At 43.4% G+C, this 21,850-nt stretch overlaps 1 protein-coding gene across 1 annotated transcript in view; it reads right to left on the reverse strand.

Annotated features, from left to right (window-relative positions):
* Window positions 1–19,417, reverse strand: part of FLT3 (fms related tyrosine kinase 3) — a 104,972-nt gene extending 85,555 nt beyond the window's left edge. The window contains exon 1 of the mRNA XM_010362418.2: window positions 19,308–19,417. Within this exon, the coding sequence (XP_010360720.2) occupies window positions 19,308–19,350 (43 nt within the window). The 5' untranslated portion in view covers window positions 19,351–19,417. The remainder of the gene's footprint in view (window positions 1–19,307) is intronic.
* Window positions 19,418–21,850: the final 2,433 nt, after the last annotated feature.

Raw genomic sequence — 21,850 nt, forward strand, 5'->3', positions numbered from 1 at the left:
GCCCAGGCTGGAGTGCAGTGGTGCAATCTCGGCTCAATGCAACCTCCACCTCCCATGCTCAAGGGATCCTCCAACCTCACAGGCAGGAGCCTGTGGGACTCCAGGCAGTAGCTGGGACTACAGGTAGGAGCCACGACACCCAGCTAATTTTTGCATTTTTTGTAGAGATGAAGTTTCACCATGTTGTCCAGTCTGGTGTTGGTCTCTTGAGCTCAGGCAATCCTTATACCTTGGCCTCCCAAAGTGCTAGGATTACAGGCATGATCCACCACGTGCCCAGCCAAATCACTTCTATGCCTAGTGTGCTAAGAGGTTTTTATCAGTAATTGATATTGAACTTTGTCAAATGCTTTGTCTGTATCTATTTAGATGATCAGATAGACTTGGTTTTGTCCTTCTTTTTTAGTAATAATTTCCTTTTTAGTCTGTAAATAAAGTGATTGATTTTCAAATGTTAACCAACCTTGCATTCCTGGAATAAACATCAGTGGGACATCATCTGTTATCTTTTTTATATATCATTGAATTCAATTTGTTAAAATATTACTAAGGATTGTTACATTTATATTCATGGAAGTTATTGATCTATACTCTTCTTTTAACCTTTGTCTGGTTTTGGTATTAGAGTAATGCTGGCTTCATAGAATGAGTTGAGAAGTGTCACCTTCTCTTCAATTTTCTGGAGAAGTCTGTATAGAATTGGCTGTATTTCCCCTTTAAATGTTTGGTGGATTTCCCAGTGAGAGCCATCTGCTCTAATAATTTTCATTGTGGGAATATTTTTAACTACAGATTAAATTGCTTTAGTATAGCATTATTTAGGTTATCAATTTTTCTTAAACAAGCATGGATAGTATGTGTCTTTTATTTTTTTCGGTTAAAGTTGTCAAAGTGGCCGGGCGCGGTGGCTCAAGCCTGTAATCCCAGCACTTTGGGAGGCCGAGACGGGCGGATCATGAGGTCAGGAGATCAAGACCATCCTGGCTAACACGGTGAAACCCCGTCTCTACTAAAAAATACAAAAAACTAGCCGGGCGAGGTGGCGGGCGCCTGTAGTCCCAGCTACTCGGGAGGCTGAGACAGGAGAATGGCGTGAACCCCGGAGGCGGAGCTTGCAGTGAGCTGAGATCCGGCCACTGCACTCCAGCCTGGGCGGCAGAGCAAGACTCCGTCTCAAAAAAAATAAAAAATAAATAAAAATAAATAAAAAAATAAAGTTGTCAAAGTATAGGTATAAAGTTGTTAGTAATATTTCCACATTAACCTTTTAATATCTGTAGATTATGTAGTGATACTATTTCTCTCATTCCTGATATTGGCAATTCATGTCTTCTCTCTTTTTTTCTGATCAGTTTGGCTAGAGGTTTACTGATTTTATTGATCTTTTATTGTTCTTAGTTTTATTGTTCTCAGTCTCTGATTTTTTTATTTTTTTTTGCTTTGATTTTTCACTCTGATGATTATTACTGTCTTTCCTTTGTTTTGCTTACTTTTTTTCCTTTTTTAAAAGAAATGGTGTTTTGCTGTGTTGCCTTGGCTGGACTTGAACTCTTGGGCTCAAATTATCATCTCACATCAGTCTCCCAACCGGTAAGGACTACAGACATAGGCCACCACGTCTCACTAACTTTTTTATATTTTTTGGGAGACGAGGTCTTGCTATGTTACCCAGGCTGGTCTCGATCTCCTGACCTCAAGTGATCTTGCCACCTCAGCCTCCAAAAATGCTGGGATTACAGGCGCAAGCTACTGTACTGGCCTCTTTCTGTTCTTTATTTTATTTTATTTTATTCTTTTTTTATTTTTTTAAATTTTTTTTTGAGACAGAGTCTTGCTCTGTCACCCAGGCTGGAGTGCAGTGGCCAGATCTCAGCTCACTGCAAGCTCTGCCTCCCAGGTTTACGCCATTCTCCTGCCTCAGCCTCCCGAGTAGCTGGGACTACAGGCGCCTGCCACCTCGCCCAGCTAGTTTTTTGTATTTTTTAGTAGAGACGGAGTTTCACCGTGTTAGCCAGGATGGTCTCGAGCTCCTGACCTCGTGATCTGCCCGTCTCGGCCTCCCAAGTGCTGGGATTACAGGCTTGAGCCACCGCGCCCGGCCTCTGTTATTAATTTTAATTGATTAATTTTTTATTTTTTTACAAAAATGTCCTGCAGTATTAATTTTGTTTTTTGTTTTGAGTCTCACTCATCACCCAGGATGGACTGCAGTGTGATCACGGTGCACTGCAGCCTTAACTTCCCTGGGCTCAGGTGATCCTCCCACTTCAGCCTCCTGCGTAGCTGGGAGTACAGGCAAATGCCACCAACCTGGCTAATTATTTTTTCTATTTTTTGTAGAGATGGGGTTTTGCCATGTTGCCCAGGCTGAAATTTTAATTTAATGCCATTGTAGTCAGAAGATATACTTTGTATGTCTTGAATCTTTTAAAATTTACTGACACTTGTTTCATGCTTCAGAATATGCTCTACCTTGCTAAGTGTACACTTGAAAAGATGTGCGAGGCCGGGCGCGGTGGCTCAAGCCTGTAATCCCAGCACTTTGGGAGGCCGAGGCGGGCGGATCACGAGGTCAGGAGATCGAGACCATCCTGGCTGACACGGTGAAACCCCGTCTCTACTAAAAAAATGCAAAACTAGCCGGGCGAGGTGGCGGGCGCCTGTAGTCCCAGCTACTCGGGAGGCTGAGGCAGGAGAATGGCGTAAACCCGGGAGGCGGAGTTTGCAGTGAGCTGAGATCTGGCCACTGCACTCCAGCCTGGGTGACACAGCGAGACTCCTTCTCAAAAAAAAAAAAAAAAAAAAAAAAAAAAAAAAAAAAAAAAAAGATGTGCAAGCCGGAGCGGTGGCTCACGCCTGTGACACCTCACTTTGGGAGGCCGAGGCGGGCTGATCATCTGAGATCAGGAGTTCGAGACCAGCCTGGCCAACATGGTGAAACCCTGTTTCTACTAAACATACAAAAAATTAGCTGGGTGTGTGGGACACGCCTATAGTCCCAGCTACTTGGGAGCCTGAGGCAGGAGAATTGCTTGAGCCCGGGAGGCAGAAGTTGTAGTGAGCCAAGATTGTGCCACTGCACTCCAGCCTGGGCAACAGAGTGAGACTCCGTCTCAAAAAAAAAGAAAAGAAAAAAGATGTGTATTTGACTATTGTGATTATTGTTAGGTGGAATGTTCCATAAATGTGATGTGGTCAAGTTGCTTGACAGCGCTGTTCAAGTCTTCTATATCCTACTTATTTATTTGTCCTTGTTCAATCAATTATTGAAGGAGAAGGAGTGTCGTACACTTTGAATATAATTGTGTATTTGTTTATTTCTCCTTGCAGTTCAATCAGATTTTGACCCATGTATTTTCAAGTTCTGTTATTAGGTGCATACGTTTAGGATTTTTATATCCTTTTGATGAATCAAGCCTTATAGCATTATGAAATGTCTCTCTTTGTTCCTAGCAATATTCTTTTCTCTGAAATGTACTTTGCCTAATATTATTACCTCTCTGGCTCTCTTTTGATTAATGCTAAAATGGGATTTATTTTCCCTATCCATTCACTTTTAACCTATTTAGGTCTTCATATTCAGGACTAGGGCTGGGCATGGTGGCTCACACCTGTAAACCCAGCACCTTGGGAGGCCAATGTGGGCAGATCACTTGAGCCCAGGAGTTTGAGACCAGTCTAGGTAACATGGCAAGACCCCTTCTTTAAATAAAAAATTACATTATAAAAACATATCCAGAACTGGTTTCATTTATGATGCATATAGCTGGGTCTTACTTTTCTTTAGCCAAATCTGAAACTTCTGCCTTTTAATCATGATATTTAGATCATTTTAATTTACAGAAAGTATTCACATGATTAGATTTAAATCCACTATATTGTTCTTTGTTTTCCATTTGTCCCATCTGTTTTTTATTCCCTTCTTCTCTTTTTTCTGCCTCCTTGGGGAATAACTGAGCTTTTTAAAAAATGATTCCACTTTATTTCCTTTTGTGGATTATTAGCTATAATGCTTTGTTTTGTTTTGGTAGTCGGTTTAAGGTTCATAGTATTACATGTTTACCATAACACAGTCTACCTTTAAGTGATGTTATATTACTTCATATCTAATACTAGAACCTTACACTGGCATATTTCCATTTCATTTCTTTCAGGCTTTGAGGTATTGCTGACATACACTATACTTCTACATCAGTTATAAACCCCACAAGACATTATTATTATTATTGCTTTAAACAGTCAATTGTCTTTTAAAGAGATTTAAACAATAAGAAAAAAAGGCTATACTTACTCAATAGTTTCCATTCCCACTATTTTTTATTCCTTTGTGTAAATCCAGATTTTTATTTTGTATTATTTTCCATCTGTCTGAAGAACGTGTGTGTGTGTGTGTGTGTTTGAAATGGAGTTTGCTCTGTCACTTACACTAGAGTGCAGTGGTGAAATCTTTGCTCACTTCAACCTATATCTCCCAGGTTCAAGCAATACTCCTGCCTCAGCCTCCTGAGTAGCTGGGATTACAAGCTTGCATGATCAAACCCAGCTAATTTTTGTATTTTTAGTAGAGATAGAGTTCCACCATGCTGGCCAGGCTGGTCTTGAACTCCTGACATCAAGGGATTTGCCCACCTTGGCCTCCCAAAGTGCTAGGATTGCAGGCATGAACTACCATGCCCAGCTGTCTGAAGAACTTTCTTTAACAGTTCCTATTAGGCTGGGCGCGGTGGCTCACGCCTGTAATCCCAGCACTTTGGGAGGCTGAGGCGGGTGGATCACAAGGTCAGGAGATTGAGACCATCCTGGCTAACACTGTGAAACCCTGTCTTTACTAAAAATATGAAAAATTAGCTGCGCGTGGTGTTGGGCACCTATAGTTGGGCAGGAGAATGGCGAGAAACCAGGAGGTGGAGCTTGCAGTGAGCCAAGATCATGCCACTGCACTCCAGCCTGGGAGACAGAGCAAGACTCTGTCTCAAAAAAAAAAAAAAAAAAAGTTCCTATTATGCCAGTCTGGAGTGATTGTTTCTTTCAGTTTTTGTACATCTGAAAGACTATTTGTTTCTCTTCATTTTTGAAAGATGATTTTTTTTTATATATATAGAACCACACATGTATATTATTAGTTTTGCTCTGTTGTCCAGGTTGAAGTGCAGCAGCATGATCATAGCTCACTGCAGCCTTGAACTCCTGGGCTCTAACAATCCTTCCACCTCAGCCTCTGAAGTAGCTTTGACTACAAGGTCATACCATCATGCCTGGCTAATTCTTTTATTTTTTGTAGAGACAGTGGATTGCTATGTTGCCCAGGCTGGTCTTGAATTCCTGGCTTCAAGCAATCCTCCTGCCTCAGCCTCCCAAAGCATCCTTCAGTTCTTTAAAGATGTTGCAATGTTTCTTCACTGTCTTTTGACTTACATAGTTCATGACAAGAAGTCTGCCAAATGAATGTGTCTTTTTTATCTGGATGCTTTTAAGATTTTCTCTTAGTCTCTGGCTTTAACCAATTTGATGATAATGAGCCTTTTGTAGTTTTCATGAGTCATGTGCTTGAGTTTCACTGGGCTTCTTGAACCCATAGGTATATCATTTTTATCCGGTTTGACAATTTTCTTCCATTATTTTTGAAATGTCCTTACTGTCATCTTCCTTCCCCCATTCTCTCCTTTAGGGACTCTAATTACATGTATATCCGACCACCTGAAGTTCTGTACCTCCCTAATTCTCTGTTCATGTTATTTGGTCTTTTTTGCTCTGTTCATTTTGGATATTTTCTGCTGCTATGCCTCCAAGTCCACTAATCTTTTCTCCTACAATGTTTAATCTGTCACTAATCCTCTCCAGTGTAACTGAGTTTTCATCCTTAGAAGTTCAATTTGGGTAATTTGTTATATTTACTATGTCTCTTCTTAACATGTACAATCTTTCCTCATTCAGAGGAAAGTCCACTAATCTTTTCTCCTACAATGTTTAATCTGTCACTAATCCTCTCCAGTGTAACTGAGTTTTCATCCTTAGACGTTCAATTTGGGTAATTTGTTATATTTACTATGTCTCTTCTTAATATGTACAATCTTTCCTCATTCAGAAATATATGCAATATTGTTATAATAACAGTTTTAATTTTCTTGCCCACTAATTCCACATTTGATGTCATTTCTGGGTCCCTTTTGGGTGACTGATTTTTCTCCTTAAGTTAAATTTTTCTTGTTCTTTGTTTGTTCTTTGTTTTCTTGTTCTTGTTCTCGTTCTTGTTGCCATGTTGGTCAGGCTTGCCTAGTAAATTTATAACTGGGTGTCAGACATTGTGAATTTTACCTGGTGCCAGATGTTTTTGTCTTCTGTTAAATATTCTTGAACTTTTTTCTGGGATACAATTAAATTTATGGTGAGCACTCTGTTCTTTCATGTCTTGCATTTAAGCTGGGTTAGGTGGGATCGGAGCAGTGCTCAGTCTAGAGTTAATTTTTTTCCACTTGTGGACTTCACCAAAATGAAAAACATTTGCTCCTCAGAAAACATTCTTTTATTTATTTATTTATTTTTGAGACACAGTCTCACTCAGTTGCCCAGGTTGGAGTGCAGTGGCACAATCTCAGCTCACTGCAACCTCCGCCTCCCAGGTTCAGGCAATTCTCATGCCTCAGCCTCCCAAGTAGCTGGAATTACAGGTGCACACCACCATGCCTGGCTAATTTTTGTATTTTTAGTAGAGACAGGGTTTTGCCATGTTGGCCAGGCTGGTCTTGAACTCCTGACCTCAGGTAATCCACCTGCCTCAGCCTCCCAAAGTGCTGGGATTACAGGTGTGAGCCATCAGAAAATCTTTTTTTTTTTTTTTTTTTTTTTTTTTTTGAGACAGTCTAACACTGTCACCTGGGCTGGCATACAATGGTGTGGTCTTGGCTCACTGCAACCTCCACCTCCCGAGTTCAAGCGATTCTCCTGCCTCAGCCTCCTGAAGAGCTGGGATTACAGGCACCCGCCACCACACCCAGCTAATTTTTTGTATTTTAGTAAAGACAGAGTTTCACTATGTTGGCCAGGCTGGTCTCGAACTCCTGACCTGGTGATCCGCCTGCCTCAGCCTCCCAAAGTGCTGGGATTACAGGCGTGAGCCAGCGCTCCCAGCCCAGAAAACATTCTTAAAAAATGAAAAGACAAGCCACAGACTGGAGAAAATATTTTGATGATACACATGTGAAAAAGGATTTGTGGCCGGGCGCGGTGGCTCAAGCCTGTAATCCCAGCACTTTGGGAGGCCGAAACGGGTGGATCACGAGGTCAGGAGATCGAGACCATCCTGATCCTGGCTAACACGGTGAAACCCCGTCTCTACTAAAAAATACAAAAAACTAGCCGGGCGAGGTGGCGGGCACCTGTAGTCCCAGCTACTCGGGAGGTGAGGCAGGAGAATGGCATGAACCTCGGAGGCGGAGGTTGCAGTGAGCTGAGATCCGGCCACTGCACTCCAGCCTGGGTGACAGAGTGACACTCCGTCTCAAAAAAAAAAAAAAAAAAAGAAAAAGAAAAAGGACTTGTATCCATAATACGCAAAGAACCCTTAAAACCAATAATAATAAAACAAACACTCCAATTTTAAAAATGGGCAAAAGATTTTGGGAGACACTTCACCAAACAAAATATAGGATGACAATTAAACTTATGAAAAGATGCTTAACATCATTAGTCATTAGGGAAATGCAAATGTAAGCCACAGTAACACATTGCTACACCGCTATTAGAATGGTTAAAAACCCAAACCAAAAAACTGACAATACCACATGCTGATGATGACCTTGAGCAAATGCAATTCTCACACATTGTTGGGGTAAATGACAAATGGTACAATCACTTTGAAAAACAGTTTGGCAGTTTCTCATGAAGTTAAACATTCACTTAGCATCCAGTGCAGCAATACAATACCACTCTGAGGTATTTACCCAAAAGAAATGAAAACCTATGCTTACCAAAAACACCTGCATTCAAATATTTATAGCTGTTTTATTCATCATTGCCAAAAACTGGAAGCAAACAAATGACCAGTCGCTGGTTAATGAATAAACAAACTGAGGCCTATCCATACAATAGGATACTACTCAGCACCAGAAAGAAAAAATAACTGATATACGTAACAATCATCTGATCAGATAAATCTGATAATTCTGCTATGGGAAATAAACACACTCAAAGGCCACATATCATAAGATTCCACTTACATGACATTCTATAAAGGGGAAAACGAAAACAGGAAAGAGAGTACTGGTTGTGAGGGGCTTGCTGTAGGGATCAGGGTTGACTACAAAAGAGCATGAGGAATTTTCTTTTTTTTTTGAGATGGAGTCTTGCTGTGTCACCCAGGCTGGAGTGCAGTGGCGTGATCTCCACTCATTGCAACCTCTGCCTCCAGCATTCAAGCAATTCTCCTGCCTCAGCCTCCTGAGTAACTGGGATTAAAGGCACCTGCTACCATGCCCCGCTAAGTTTTGTATTTTTTTTTTTTTTAGTAGAGATGAGGTTTCACCACATTGGCCAGGCTGGTCTCAAATTCCTGACTTCAAATAATCTGCCCACCTCAGCCTCCCAAAATGCTGGGATTACAGACTTGAGCCACTGTACCCCGCCCTGAGGGAACTTTTTTTTTTTTTTAGACGGAGTCTCTCTGTGTCACCCAGGCTGAAGTGCGGTGGCACAATCTCAGCTCACTGCAACCTCCGCCTCCCAGGTTCAAATTATTCTCTTGCCTCAGCCTCCCAAGTAGCTGGGATTACAGGCACACACCACCATGCCCAGCTAATATTTTGTATTTTTAGTAGAGACAGGGTTTCACCATGATGGCCAAGCTGGTCTTGAACTCCTGACCTCCTGATCTGCCTGCCTCAGCCTCCCAAAGTGTTGGGATTACAGGCATGAGCCACTGCGAAATGCCATGATGGAACTTTTGAGGGGAATGGAAATGTCTATGTCTTGATAGTGGTGGCAGTTCCATGACTGTATTTGTTTCTTAAACTCATAGAACTGCATACTAAAGAGGATGAAATTTACTGTATGAAAATTGTACCTCAATAAACCTGACTTTTTAAAAAGCTTGCCAGGCGCAGTGGCTCACACTTGTAATCCCAGCACTTTGGGAGGCCGAGGCAGGAGGATCACTTGAGCTCAGGAGTTCGAGACCAGACTGGCTAACATGGCCAAGCCCCACCTCTACCAAAAATACAAAAATTAGCCTGGTGTGGTGGTGCACACCTGTGGTCTCAATTACTCAGGAGGCTGAGGTGGGAGGATCACTGAAGTCCAGGAAGTGAAGCCTGCAGTGAGCCAAGATCATGCCACTGCACTCCAGCCTGGGTGACAGAGTGAGACCTGTTCCCCCACTCACCCTCCTCAAAAAAAAAAAAAAAAAAAAGCCAAAGGAAATTTGCCACCATCAATATTAAGGTTCTTTCCAAAAATTCATTCTAAAACCGTAATGGAAATTCCCAGAATCCAGTTCCAAACACATTCGGAGCAGTCAGGACAACTTTGGAACTGAAAAAGAGCTCTCAAAGTGGTACAGTTTGAAGGGACAGTACTGGGATGGGGGTGGGGGTAAGTAAAAACAAAAAGTTGACATTAATCTAAAACTTCAAAGAGTTGTGGGTTTACACATTATGAAACAAACCAGAGGATGTCAAGACACTTTAGTTTCAAGCTGTCTTCTGTGGGGCAAAGAGTTGGAGACCAAAGTTCCAAGTCCCTCTTCGGAAAGTTATCAGCTTTGAAAACTGAATTTGAGCAACTCATTTATCCTCTTTGGGCCCCATTTTCTTCCTGTGGTAAATGAGGGCAGTAGAATGGGTAACTCTAAGGTTTCATTCTCTGAATTCATTCATTCAATGTTCTTTCTCTATAAATTCTTGTAATTTTAACTACTGTCTATCTGCTCGTGAGGCTGGGTGCAGCGGCTAACGCCTGTAATCTCAGCACTTTGGGAAGCCAGGGTGGGAGGATCGCTTGAGCTCAGGTGTTCAAGACCAGCCTGGGAAACACAGCGAGACCTCATCTTTATAAAAATAAAAAATAGGCCGGGCGTGGTGACTCACGCCTGTAATCCTAGCACTTTGGGAGGCGAGGCAGGTGGATTGCTTGATGTCAGGAGTTCGAAACCAGCCTGGCCAACATGGTGAAACTCTGTCTTTACTAAAAATACAAAAATTAGCCAGGAGTGGTGGAGCACACCTGTGGTCCCAGCTACTCGGGAGGTTGAGGCAGGAGAATCACTTGAACCCGGGAGGTGGAGGTTGCAGTGAGCCGAGATCGCACCATTGCACTCCAACCTGGGCAACAGAGCGAGACTCCATCTCAAAAAATAAAAATAAAATAAAATAATATATATCTGCTAACAAGTTCCTAATTCATACCTTCTATGTCTTTAACTATGTATCTGGATAGCCCCCCCCCAGGAACCTTAAATTCAAAGGGAAATTTAACTCACCTTTCTCCTCCCTAAGCCCCACCTCTTCCTACCTCCCTCTCTCCTCTCTCTCCCCCAATCCTCCTCAGTAGTAAAACCTCCAGTGTCACAGAATCCAGAAACCCAGAAGCCATTTTTGACTCCTCCCTCGCCCTCATTTCCCATTACCCAGGCAATTGCCAACCCTTACATTTTGACTTTTATTTTTAGATAGGGTCTCGCTCTACCACCCAGGCTGGAGTGCAGTGGCAGGATCATAGCTAACTGCAGCCTCAACCTCCTGGGCTCAAGCGATCCTCCTGCCTCAGTCTCCAGAGTGTCTGGGCTTACAGGTGCACACCACCATGCTCAGCTAACATTTTGACTACTTGATAATTCTCAAAGTAATTCTCAGCTCCACATCTCTATCACCATTGCCCTAATTCAAGCCCACGTTGTCATCTCTGGCCTGGACTACTGCCAACAACTTCCCTGCCATAGTCCTGTTGACCCCATATTCATCCTCCACAGACACCAGAATTGTCTTTCTAAAATACAAATCAGAGCATGTCACACCTCTGCTTAAAGCCCTCCAGAACCCACGGCAGTGATCACTCTTTCTTGAGTCACAGACTCCTTTGAAAATCTGAAGGTAGCAATTAACTCACTCTCCAAAAAAAAAAAAAAAAAGCATGCTCACACACACATACACACACAGAGGGAAGATATAACAAACACCCTAAAATCCATCCAGAGACTACTTTTTTTTTCTTTTTGAGACAGGGTCTCACTCTGTCACCCAGGCTGGAGTGCAGTGGTGTGATCTCAGCTCGCTGCAACCTCCACATCCCAGACTCAAGCAATTCTCTTGTCTCAACCTCCCTAGTAGCTGGGACTACAGACATGTGTCAGCACATCTGGCTAACCTTTTTCATATTTTTTGTAGAAATGGGGTTTTGCCATGTTGCCCAGGCTGGCCTCAAACTCCTGCGCTCAAGTGATCCACTCACCTTGGCCTCCCAAAGTGCAGGGATTACAGGTGTGAGCCACCACACCTGGCCTCTTTTTTTTTTTAATTAGAAATGGGATCGGCCGGGCGCGGTGGCTCAAGCCTGTAATCCCAGCACTTTGGGAGGCCGAGACGGGCGGATCACAAGGTCAGGAGATCGAGACCACCCTGGCTAATACGGTGAAACCCCGTCTCTACTAAAGAATACAAAAAACTAGCCGGGCGACGAGGCGGGCGCCTGTAGTCCCAGCTACTTGGGAGGCGGAGGCAGGAGAATGGCGTAAACCCGGGAGGCGGAGCTTGCAGTGAGCTGAGATCTGGCCACTGCACTCCAGCCTGGGCGACAGAGCCAGACTCCGTCTCAAAAAAAAAAAAAAAAAAAAAGAAATGGGATCTTGCTATATTGGCCAGGCCGGCCTTGAACTCTTGGGCTCAAGTGAGCCTTCCATGTAGCTGGGACTATAGGCATGGACCACCACATCAGACCAACCATCCAGAGACTCTTGGTCTACATGATAAAGTCCAACCACTTAACACGTCACCAAAGTATCCCTTACACAGTACACATTATGCTCAGGCAACCCTAAATTTTCTTTTTTTAAAGCTATTCATTAGAAATCTTTAAATAATTTGCTGAATTACAACTTTATAAATGATAGTGACTCTAATCCTGGTGACCTTATACATTGTGTCACAACAACTCAGAATGAAATTATAGTTGACCATCTGTGACATATTTGTTACTTTTGTACCTTTTTCTTTGCTGTCCTATTTACCTGGAACATCCTCACCCTCTTCTTCCTCTGACAAGTCTTAATTCTCTTTCACTATGACTCTGGCATCACCTTCTCTTGGAAGCTTTGCTTTACTTTCTCAGTCTGGGTTAGAGGTTCAGCCACGGTGCATATTTCCAAAACTCCACTGCAAATTTCTTTCTATACGTCTCACCTTCTGCCACCGACATCCCTAACATTACACTCTGAGGGCAGGAAACAGTACTGTGTAGCATTTAACACAGGTCCTAGACATAGACAGAGCTCAAAAACATCTATGGAAGGAGGAAGGGTGGGAAAGAGGAAGGGAATTAAAAAAGAAGGGAGGGAGGGAGAGAAGAAGGCAAATCTTGTGACTCCAAATCCTAATTTCTTCAGACTTCATATATTTCTTTCTGCAAAACACATGCGTAACAAAGAGTGCAGCTGTGCTTTACAAGTATTATCTGATGAAGGAGTAAGATACTGCTTATCTCCTTTTTACAAATGAGGAACTTAAGTGCAGAGACATTCCCTGCCACAGAAAACAGCATGTTTCCTAAATGTGTTGTTAGTCCTAATATATCTACAGGCATTACCTCCAAGAATATAATGTCAAACATTAAGAAAAGCATAAATCAAATAACAAAATATTCGAAGACTGAATTCAGTGACTATCTTATACACTAAAGCCTGCTTTAGCATAGACTGTAAATAATTCTATGAAAGATCCTTGGCTACCAATTGACCTTATAATGCCAGCAGAAAAAATATATATATTTTTACTGTTTAACCTAAAAAAAAAAAATGGTTCCTCTTTTAGGATCTTATGCAATTTCTGTGGCCACAAAAGAACACTGTGTGCACTTTATATTTTTTTTTCCTTTCTTTTTTCTTTTTTTTAGAGATAGCATCTTGCTCTGCCACCCAGGTTAGAGTACAGTGGCATGGTCATAGCTCACTGTAGCCTCAAATTCCTGGGCTCAAGCTATCCTCTTGTCTCAGCCTCCTGAGTAGCTGAGGCTACAGGCATGTGCCTCTACGCTCAGTTAATTTTTTAATTTTTTTGTAGAGACCAGGTCTCGCTGTATTGCCCAGGCTGGTCTTGAACTCCTGGGGTCCAGTGATCCTCTCGCCTAGGCCTTCCAAAATGCTGGGGATACAGGTGTGAACCACTGCACTCTGCCTACTTTATCTTATTTTAAAATTTCCTTCACATGTGTTGGTACTCAAAGAACAGAATTGCGTGAGTCAAATTAGTAACCAGTAGTGACTTCTACAAAAGCTTTCATTACTTCAAAACCACTGATAATACAGCCATAGAAAGTATCAACCAAGAATAACTAAATCACTTAGGTATAAAACTCGCAGATTCCCCAAAGACAGAAAAACCTTTGACCCCATAACTATGACTACCTGAGAAGTGGATACAGCTTTTCTGGGCATCATAGAAAAACATCTTAAGATCACAAAGTCTCCTGATAAAAAACAAAAAGCTTGCAGGTGAGCAGTCTGGGTATTTAAGAAAAAACAAAAAACCAAAAAGCTCTACTCAGACAAACCACCTACTGTGAGGTTCACAAGAATTTGCTGTTTCAGAGGGAATAAAGGATATAGCACAGTGGCAAGACCAAGCTAAGCCAATTTCCAGCCCTTCAGTTTCCCCTCTTCACGTTCTTTTCTTTCTTTCTTTCTCTTTCTCTCTTCCTTCCTTTCTTTCTCTCTCTCTCTCTCTCTCTCTTTCTTTCTTTCTTTCAGAAGGAGTCTCGCTCTGTCTCCAGGCTGGAGTGCAGTGGCACGATCTCAGCTCACTGCAACCTCCACCTCCCAGGTTCAAGCGATTCTCCTGCCTCAGCCTCCTGAGTAGCTGGGACTACGGGCGTGCACCACCACACCCAGCTGATTTTTATATTTTTAGTAGAGACAGGGTTTTACCATGTTGTCCAGGATGGTCTTGATCTCTCCACCTCGTGATCCACCCACCTTGACCTCCCAAAGTGCTGGGATTACAGGCATGAGCCACCTTGCCCAGCCCCCTCTCCAAATTCTTATTCCTATTATCTACAAGATCCCTTTCAAAGTTAAGAAAAATGATAAAATACAATACTCTTGAGATTATTTGCTTTTTGTCAAATAAAAATATTTGCCCAAAGATTAAGGCAATATCTGGTAGGTATGTGGGGAGGCAGCAAGATTGTAATTTTGAACTTGAATGATAGGGGTTAGTTACTGTCACACTGCTTGCCAAGTGTCATGCAAGGATGAGATGAGAGGAACACAAAGAACCGTGGATATGTTGCTGAAGCCGAGGCATTTTGTGGGCTTCTCAAATGAGCAGGAATACCCTCCCAGAGTAAAATGTAGTCAATACCTTTGTTTAAAGAACAATTTGGAAAAACACTTCTTCCCAAGACCTAAAAGATGGTCATATTTAACTTTGGAACAGTTTGTTCCTTTTACTTTAAATGGAAGAGCATTTTATTTCCCATAAGCATTAAAGACAGTACTGTATCTCCATTTTTAAGTAGTTTTAGGCTGGGCGTACTGGCTCACATGTGTAATCCCAGCACTTTGGGAGGCTGAGGCAGGAGGATTGCTTGAGCTCAGGAGTTCAAGACCAGTCTAGGCAACACAGTGAAACCCCATCTCTACCAAAAATACAAAAATTAGCAGGGTGTCGTGGTGCATGCTTGTAGTCCCACGACTCAGGAGGTTGAGGTGGGAGGCTTGCTTGAACCCATAAGGCAGAGGTTTCAGTGAGCTGAGACCATACCACTGCACTTCAGCCTGGGTGATAGACAGGTCTTGTCTCAAAAAAAATTTAAAAAGTAGTTTAAGGGGGCAAAAAACTGGGATCCCTTTTCTGACCTGGCTAAAGCTTCCTTCATTGATGCATGCAATTATTTATTTATTTATTTATTTATTTATTTATTTATTTATTTTTTGAGATAGAATCTCACTCTGTTACCCAGGGTATAGTGCAATGGTGTGATCTTGGCTCACTGTAACCTCTGCCTCCCGGGCTCAAGCGATTCTCCCACTTCAGCCTCCCAAGCAGCTGGGATTACAGGCGTCTGCCACTATGCCCAGTTAATTTTTGTACTTTTAGTAGAAACAGGGCTTCACCATGTTGGCCAGACTGGTCTCAAACCCTTCAAGTGATCTGCCCACCTCAGCCTCCCAAAGTGCTGGGATTACAGGCATGAGCCATCGCGCCCGGCCAGACTCATGCAATTTTTAATGTATATTTAGTCATCATAATAACTGTGTTGGAAGGTTTAACTAAAAGAAAGCATACTGAAATATTTTTCCTGGGGAAAGGCAATGACCATGCACTTCTTAAATAGAATAAAATTGGTTATTTATACACAAGTTCCCCTCCCCCCATCTCTTTAAACTTTGTACCCCTTGTGCCCAGCAAGAAATAGTAAAAAGAGGTATTCTGTCGGGCATGGTGGCTCACGCCTGTAATCCAAGCACTTTGGGAGGATCACTTGAGCCCAGGAGTTCAAGATTAGCCTGAGCAATACAGTGAGATCTCATCTGTACCAAAAAATTTTTCAAAAAATTAACCAGGTGTGGTGGCACGTGCCTGTGGTCCCAGGTACTCAGGAGGCCGAGGTAGGAGGCTTGCTTGAGCCCAGGTTGAAGCTGCAGTGAGCTGTGATCACACCACTGCACTCCAGCCTGAGTGACAAAGGGAGACTGAGAAAGAAAGAAAGGAAAGAAAGAAAGAAAGAAAGAAAGAGAAAGAAAGAAAGAAAGAAAGAAAGAAAGAAAGAAAGAAAGAAAGAAAGAAAGAAAGAAGGGAGGGAGGGAGGGAGGGAGGGAAGAAAGGAAGAAAGAAGGAAGGGAGGAAGGGAGGAAAGGAAGGAAGGAAGGAAGGAAGGAAGGGGGAGGGAGGGAGGGAAGGAAGGAAAAAATAGGTATTAAATTAAAGTTTCTTAAATAAAAACAGATTTTTTCTTCCTAATGCATGTTTTCTCTTCATTTTTCTTATCTGAAGTCTTCCCTTGGAACATAAGTAAGTCTTCCTCCTTCACATTTAATATTTCATTGCCTGACTGTTTTTCAATTTAAACAACAGGAGAATCCAATAACAAATCTTTACCAACAGCTAAGAGTTACTGAAAGTGCCTTTTTAGTTATAAAAAGTTAACCCATTTTTAATGTAAGGCAAGCAGTTCACAATTAAACCTAAGAGGATAATTTACTATAGATAGACGTGAAGTACCTAAAAAGAAATGAATATCCAATCTACACCTATATAATGGCAAAAAATAGAGCTAGACTATCAGAGTCAGAGGGGACCTTAATGTCAGGTCAGCAGGTCTGGGCTCACATTCAATCCAAACCAAGCTTTGCTGAGTGTCCCTTCCCTCCACTTTCTCCTGAATCATTCCCCCTTGGGCTGGAGTTTCCAAGAAGGCAAATAAAGGAAGATAAGCAACAAGGGAAAAGGATGGCAACTCAAATGTGCAGTTCAAGGCTTTGAATACAAATTTTTTTTTAACACTAATGAAAAAGGTAGTATCACAGCTCTTAAAATATTGAAATACTTCTCTCTGTCCAATATCAGCACACAATGCAGAAAAGCCCATTGGGAACATGTTCCTCTCCTTTAATGCCACTTGGAAAGCTTCTTCATTATTCATAAATGATGAATAAAAGGCCGGGCATGGCCAGGCATGGTGGCTCACGCCTGTAATCCCAGAACTTTGGGAGGCTGAGGCAGGTGGATCACTTGAGGTCAGTTCAAGACCAGCCTGGCCAACATGGTGAAACCTCGTCTCTACTAAAAATATAAAAATTAGCTGGGTATGGTGGCACGCACCTGTAATCCCAGCTGCTCAGGAGGCTGAGGCAAGATAATTGCTTGAACCTGGGGGGTAGAGGTTGCAGTGAGCTGCGATCACGCCACGACAGAGCAAGACTCAGTCTCAAAAAAAAAAAAAAGTAGTGTTTACAGTATAAGGGAAATTGGGATCTCATGTTCTAATTCAAGGACTTTAAGGCTAGTAACCATTTTAAAGGCTATTAACCATTTTAAAGTTCTCATGTTTAAGCTTCTCACTTTATCTTTCTTTATTCAAGAAAATCCATAATACCAAGTGTTGACAAAGATGTGAGGAACTGGAACTGCCATACACTCTAGTGGGAGTGGAAATTGGTATAACCACTGTGGAAAACTGTTTGACAGTATCTATCAAAACTAAACATATCCCTTCCCTATGATCCAGGAATTCTATGTGTGGGCATAATCCTTTATATATGGTGTTTATGTCCACCATACATAAAACAATGTTCACAGCAGTGCTATGGATAATTACACAAAATTGGAACAACTTCCATGTGCTTCAAGAACAGAATGGATAAAATAAATTATAACATCTATTCATATCATGGAATGGTACCGGCAATTAAAAAAAAAAAAAAATTGCTACAGAGAACAAGGTTGAATCTTATTATTATAATGTTGAGTAAAAGAAACTGGACATAAAAGAGCACACGATGATGGTTTGCTTCACATGAAGTTCAAACACAGCCAAAAGTAACCTATGGCATCAGAAGTCAGAATAGTGGCTACCTGGGGAGGGAGCACTGACAGAGAGGTTGGAGCTGGAATTGCTTTATATCTCAGTCTGATCGTGGTTATTTGGGCACACACATATATGAAAACTAATGAAATTGTACTCTTAATATTTGTGCATATTTACTGTGTGCCAATTATACTTCATTTAGAAATATCTGGAGAGATATAGAAATTTCTTAATTCTTTCCTAAATATAAAAGAATTCAATGCAGCTTAAATATAGTTGCAAGTATTGATGCTTATACCTTTAGAAAGCCCATTATGCTTCTGAAAAATGCACTTACTACTTAATATCATACATAATAGAAAGCTAACATTTTGCATTAATGGAATCTGAAAAACACATTGCACTATTCATTTGAAATTACAGATTTACTAACTAGTAAAGATAAATGTTTAAGAACTAAACTAAAATGTTTAAGAACTAAAATTTTTAAATGTTTGTTTTTCCACTTGATTTACATTTTTTACTTTTTATAGTTCATAATTATTTGTAACAAAAGCTATTGGATATAATTCCTGCACTTCTATATTGCAAGTATTTTCTCTATTTACCACAGTCTTAGCATTTCAGAGCTGAAGGGGACACGCACGGACTCCCTCACTGCACAGACGAGGACGCGGAGGCCGGGGGAGGTGAGTGTCAGTCCCAAGGTTGCAGACCTAGGACAGGGACCGGAGCTCCCGGGCTCCCAGAACTCTGTCGCCTTCAACCCAAATTCGATTCAGTCCTCTCATCTTTCCAAATAGAAAGCTGACACGAACCGATCGGAAGCTTTTTTTTTTTTTCAATAACTATGCTTGCTACCCAGCAGATTCTTTGGGGACAGTCCTCAGAGTCCTTGAAAACCCCACTGGGGTTTAATGCCAGGATAAGAAGAGCGTAGAAGAAAGAGACAGCTAGTATTTTAATCTATAAATCTGTTTGCATAATATTTCCTAGGTAAACTATTTGCTGATCCAACCAAAATTCGGCGGGGCTGGGGTGTATCGTTATTGAGGACGACTCGCTCTAGGGGAGAACCCGAACGCATTTTTCCATCAGCGTTCCCTCTACAAATCAAAACCTCAAAAGAAGAGTTAACGACGACACCCAGGAGTCTACAGTATCCAGGGGTCGGTCCAGGAGCGATCCCTGGCCACCTGGCGCAGAGCTCGCGGCCGCAGACTCCCACGGACGGCCCAGCACCGGAGCGCGCGGGCCGAGCTGCCCCAGACGCGGCGCAGCGCCTCGGGGAGGCCGTCAGCAAAGTCCGGGCCGCCACTCGGGACCGCGGACCGGACCAGAGGAGAGACGTCGGAGAAGAGGGAAGGGGACGCGGGGTGGGAAAAGCCGGGGCCGCAGGCAAGTAGTGGGCGAGTCCGGAGGGCGCGAAAGAGGGGAGGGGCGCGGGAGGCAATGGAAGGAGCGAGCGCTGGGAGGAGCGAGGCGGCTGGGCCGGAGGAGGCGCGCGCCCGGGTCCACAGTGCGGGGTGGGGGCTGAGGGGCCGCGAGGGTCTGCGAGCGGGCTAGCGGGGCCTTACCGAGCAGCGGCAGCCGGCCGCCGCCGCGCGCCAATGCCGGCATGGCCTCCGGAGCCCGGGGTCCCCAGGCCGCGCCGGCCCAGCCCTGCGATGCCGCCTGGAGCGGCGCGCCCCGCGCTGCAGGTGGCTCTCTTAAGGATGCGCGTCACCGACCGCAAATTCCCTCGGACTGGTGCAAAGTGGAAGGGGGGAGGAACCCTCTCCCCAGAGGCAGGGGCCGAGGCGGGAGCGGAGAGGTTGGGCCGAGCCGAGCAGCCGGTGCCTGGCGCAGCGCTGCAGCCGAGCCCACGTGCCCGCCGCGGTCCGCAGCCTGCGCTTGGCGGCCCCCGGGGCTCCCCGACTGCGGCGGGGAAGATTGGGCGCGGTCCCGCCGGAGAAGTTACATGGGCTCCGCGGCTCTGCCTCCTTGCTGCCCCTGTGAGTCCCCGAACTCTGTCGTTTGGATCCGGGGTGTGGGGACTGCAGAGAGCCACAAACCACCCTCCTAGCGCTCTGGGATCTTTGAGGCCCCGAGGAGGGCGCTGAATCCGCGCGGCACGCTGGCGACTCCGGCCAGCGCACAGGCGAGCATGGGGTCTCATTCCATTCCCCGTGGATCTTAATTGTGGACTGATTTCCTTTGTCTCTCCCTCCATCTCCTAGGATGCCCAGGACCCAGTCAGCGGCGGGATCAAGAAAAACAGGCAGGGTTTCAATGTCAACCAAGGCATAGGGAGGTTAACAAACAGCCCTCAAAACAAAACACAGAAAATACATCCCAGAGGATGTTGCGAATCATCCGCTCAATAGTTCTTGTTCTTCGTCGCATAATTTTTCGAGTTGAAAATTCTTATTATTTTCCTGCAATAAGTTGAAGATTGGAAAGCTCTGGATGCCAATTCTGGTTCTTCCCTTACTTAACTGGCTGTTTGACCTCCATAAACCTCTGTTTACTCATCGTAAAGGAAAGGGGTAGACCAAATGGTTTATAATGCCTCTCCCAATTCTAGGAATTCCATGCTCTTAATTATTTTAATCATTTTCCAATAAAGCATGAAAATTGTTTATTCTTGGCCATACAGTTCTTTTCCTTAGATGTTGTTTACAGTACAATAATTCTTTCCCCTAGGACATGGCAGAAACTTTAGAAGTGCCTACTGTGGTGCAGCCACTATAGGAAACACTATAGCGGTTTCTCGAAAAATTTAAAAAAATATGGTCCAGCAATTCCATTTCTGGTCATGTAGCCAAAAGAATTGAAAGCAGGGTTTTGAAGAGATGTCTGTACACCTATGTTCAAAGCAGCATTATTCACAGTAGCCAAAAGGTAGAAGCAACCCACGTCCACAACAGATGAATGATAAACAAAAATGCAGTATATACATACGACTATTTTCCAGCTTTAAAGAGGAGAGAAATTCTGATACGTGCTAAAATATGGATGAATCTTGACGACATTATGCTAAGTGAAATAAGCTAGTCCCGAAACATACAATGCTGTATCCCATTACGAATTCATAAAGACAGAAAGTAGGATGGTGGTTACCATGGGCTGGGGGCAGGGGGAAATGGGGGGCCAGTGTTTATTGGATAAAGAGTTTCAGTTTTGCAAGATGAACAGAGTTCTGGAGACTGGTTGCTCAACAATGTGAATGTACTTAATGCTACTAAACTGTACACTTAAAAATGGCTAAGGCCTGGTGTGTTGACTCATGCCTGTAATCCTAGCACTTTGGGAGGCCAAAGCGGGCAGATCACCTGAGGTCGGCAGTTCAAGACCAGCCTAGCCAACATGGTGAAACCCCATCTCTACAAAAACACAACAATTAGCCAGGCGTAGTGGTGCATGCCTGTAATCCCAGCTACCTGGGAGGTTGAGGCAGGAGGATCTCTGGAACCCGGGAGGCAGAGGCTGCAGTGAGCTGAGATTGCACCACTGCACTCCAGCCTGGGTGACAGAGTCAGACTCTGTCTCAAAAAAAAAAAAAAAGAGGTTAAGATGGTAAATTTTACGTATGTGTATTTTACCTCAATTTTAAATTTTTAAAGTTTTTGTGTAGCTGCTGAGGGTTTAAAATTTTTTTTTAAAGAGTATTGTGTCTACCTTAGGTCAGAAACAGAAATGAAGGAAGAAGGCCTGAAATAAGTGAAACATGAGGAGATAAGGCAATGAAACGGGCTGGTTATGGGGAGAAAAGTGAGCTTCCAATGGCCAAGACCTAACACACTACCTTTTATTTAAAGCTTGATTGCTGTCTTAAAGGAAACTGTCTGGGCGCTATGGCTCACGCCTGTAATCCAGCACTTTGGGAGGCCAAAGCAGGTGGATCATTTGAGGTCAGGAGTTGGAGACCAGCCTGGCCAACATGGTGAAACCCCGTCTCTACCAAAAATAAGAAAAGTAGCTCAGTGTGATGGCACGCGCCTATAGTCCCAGCTACCCGGGAGGCTGAGGCAGGGAAATTGCTTGAACCCAGGAAGCAGATGTTGCAGTGAACTGAGATCATGCCACCGCACTCCAGCCTGGGCAACAGAGCAAGACTCGGTCTTAAAAATAAAATAAA

Source organism: Rhinopithecus roxellana, chromosome 18, assembly GCF_007565055.1.
Source record: "Rhinopithecus roxellana isolate Shanxi Qingling chromosome 18, ASM756505v1, whole genome shotgun sequence".
NCBI lineage: Eukaryota > Metazoa > Chordata > Mammalia > Primates > Cercopithecidae > Rhinopithecus > Rhinopithecus roxellana.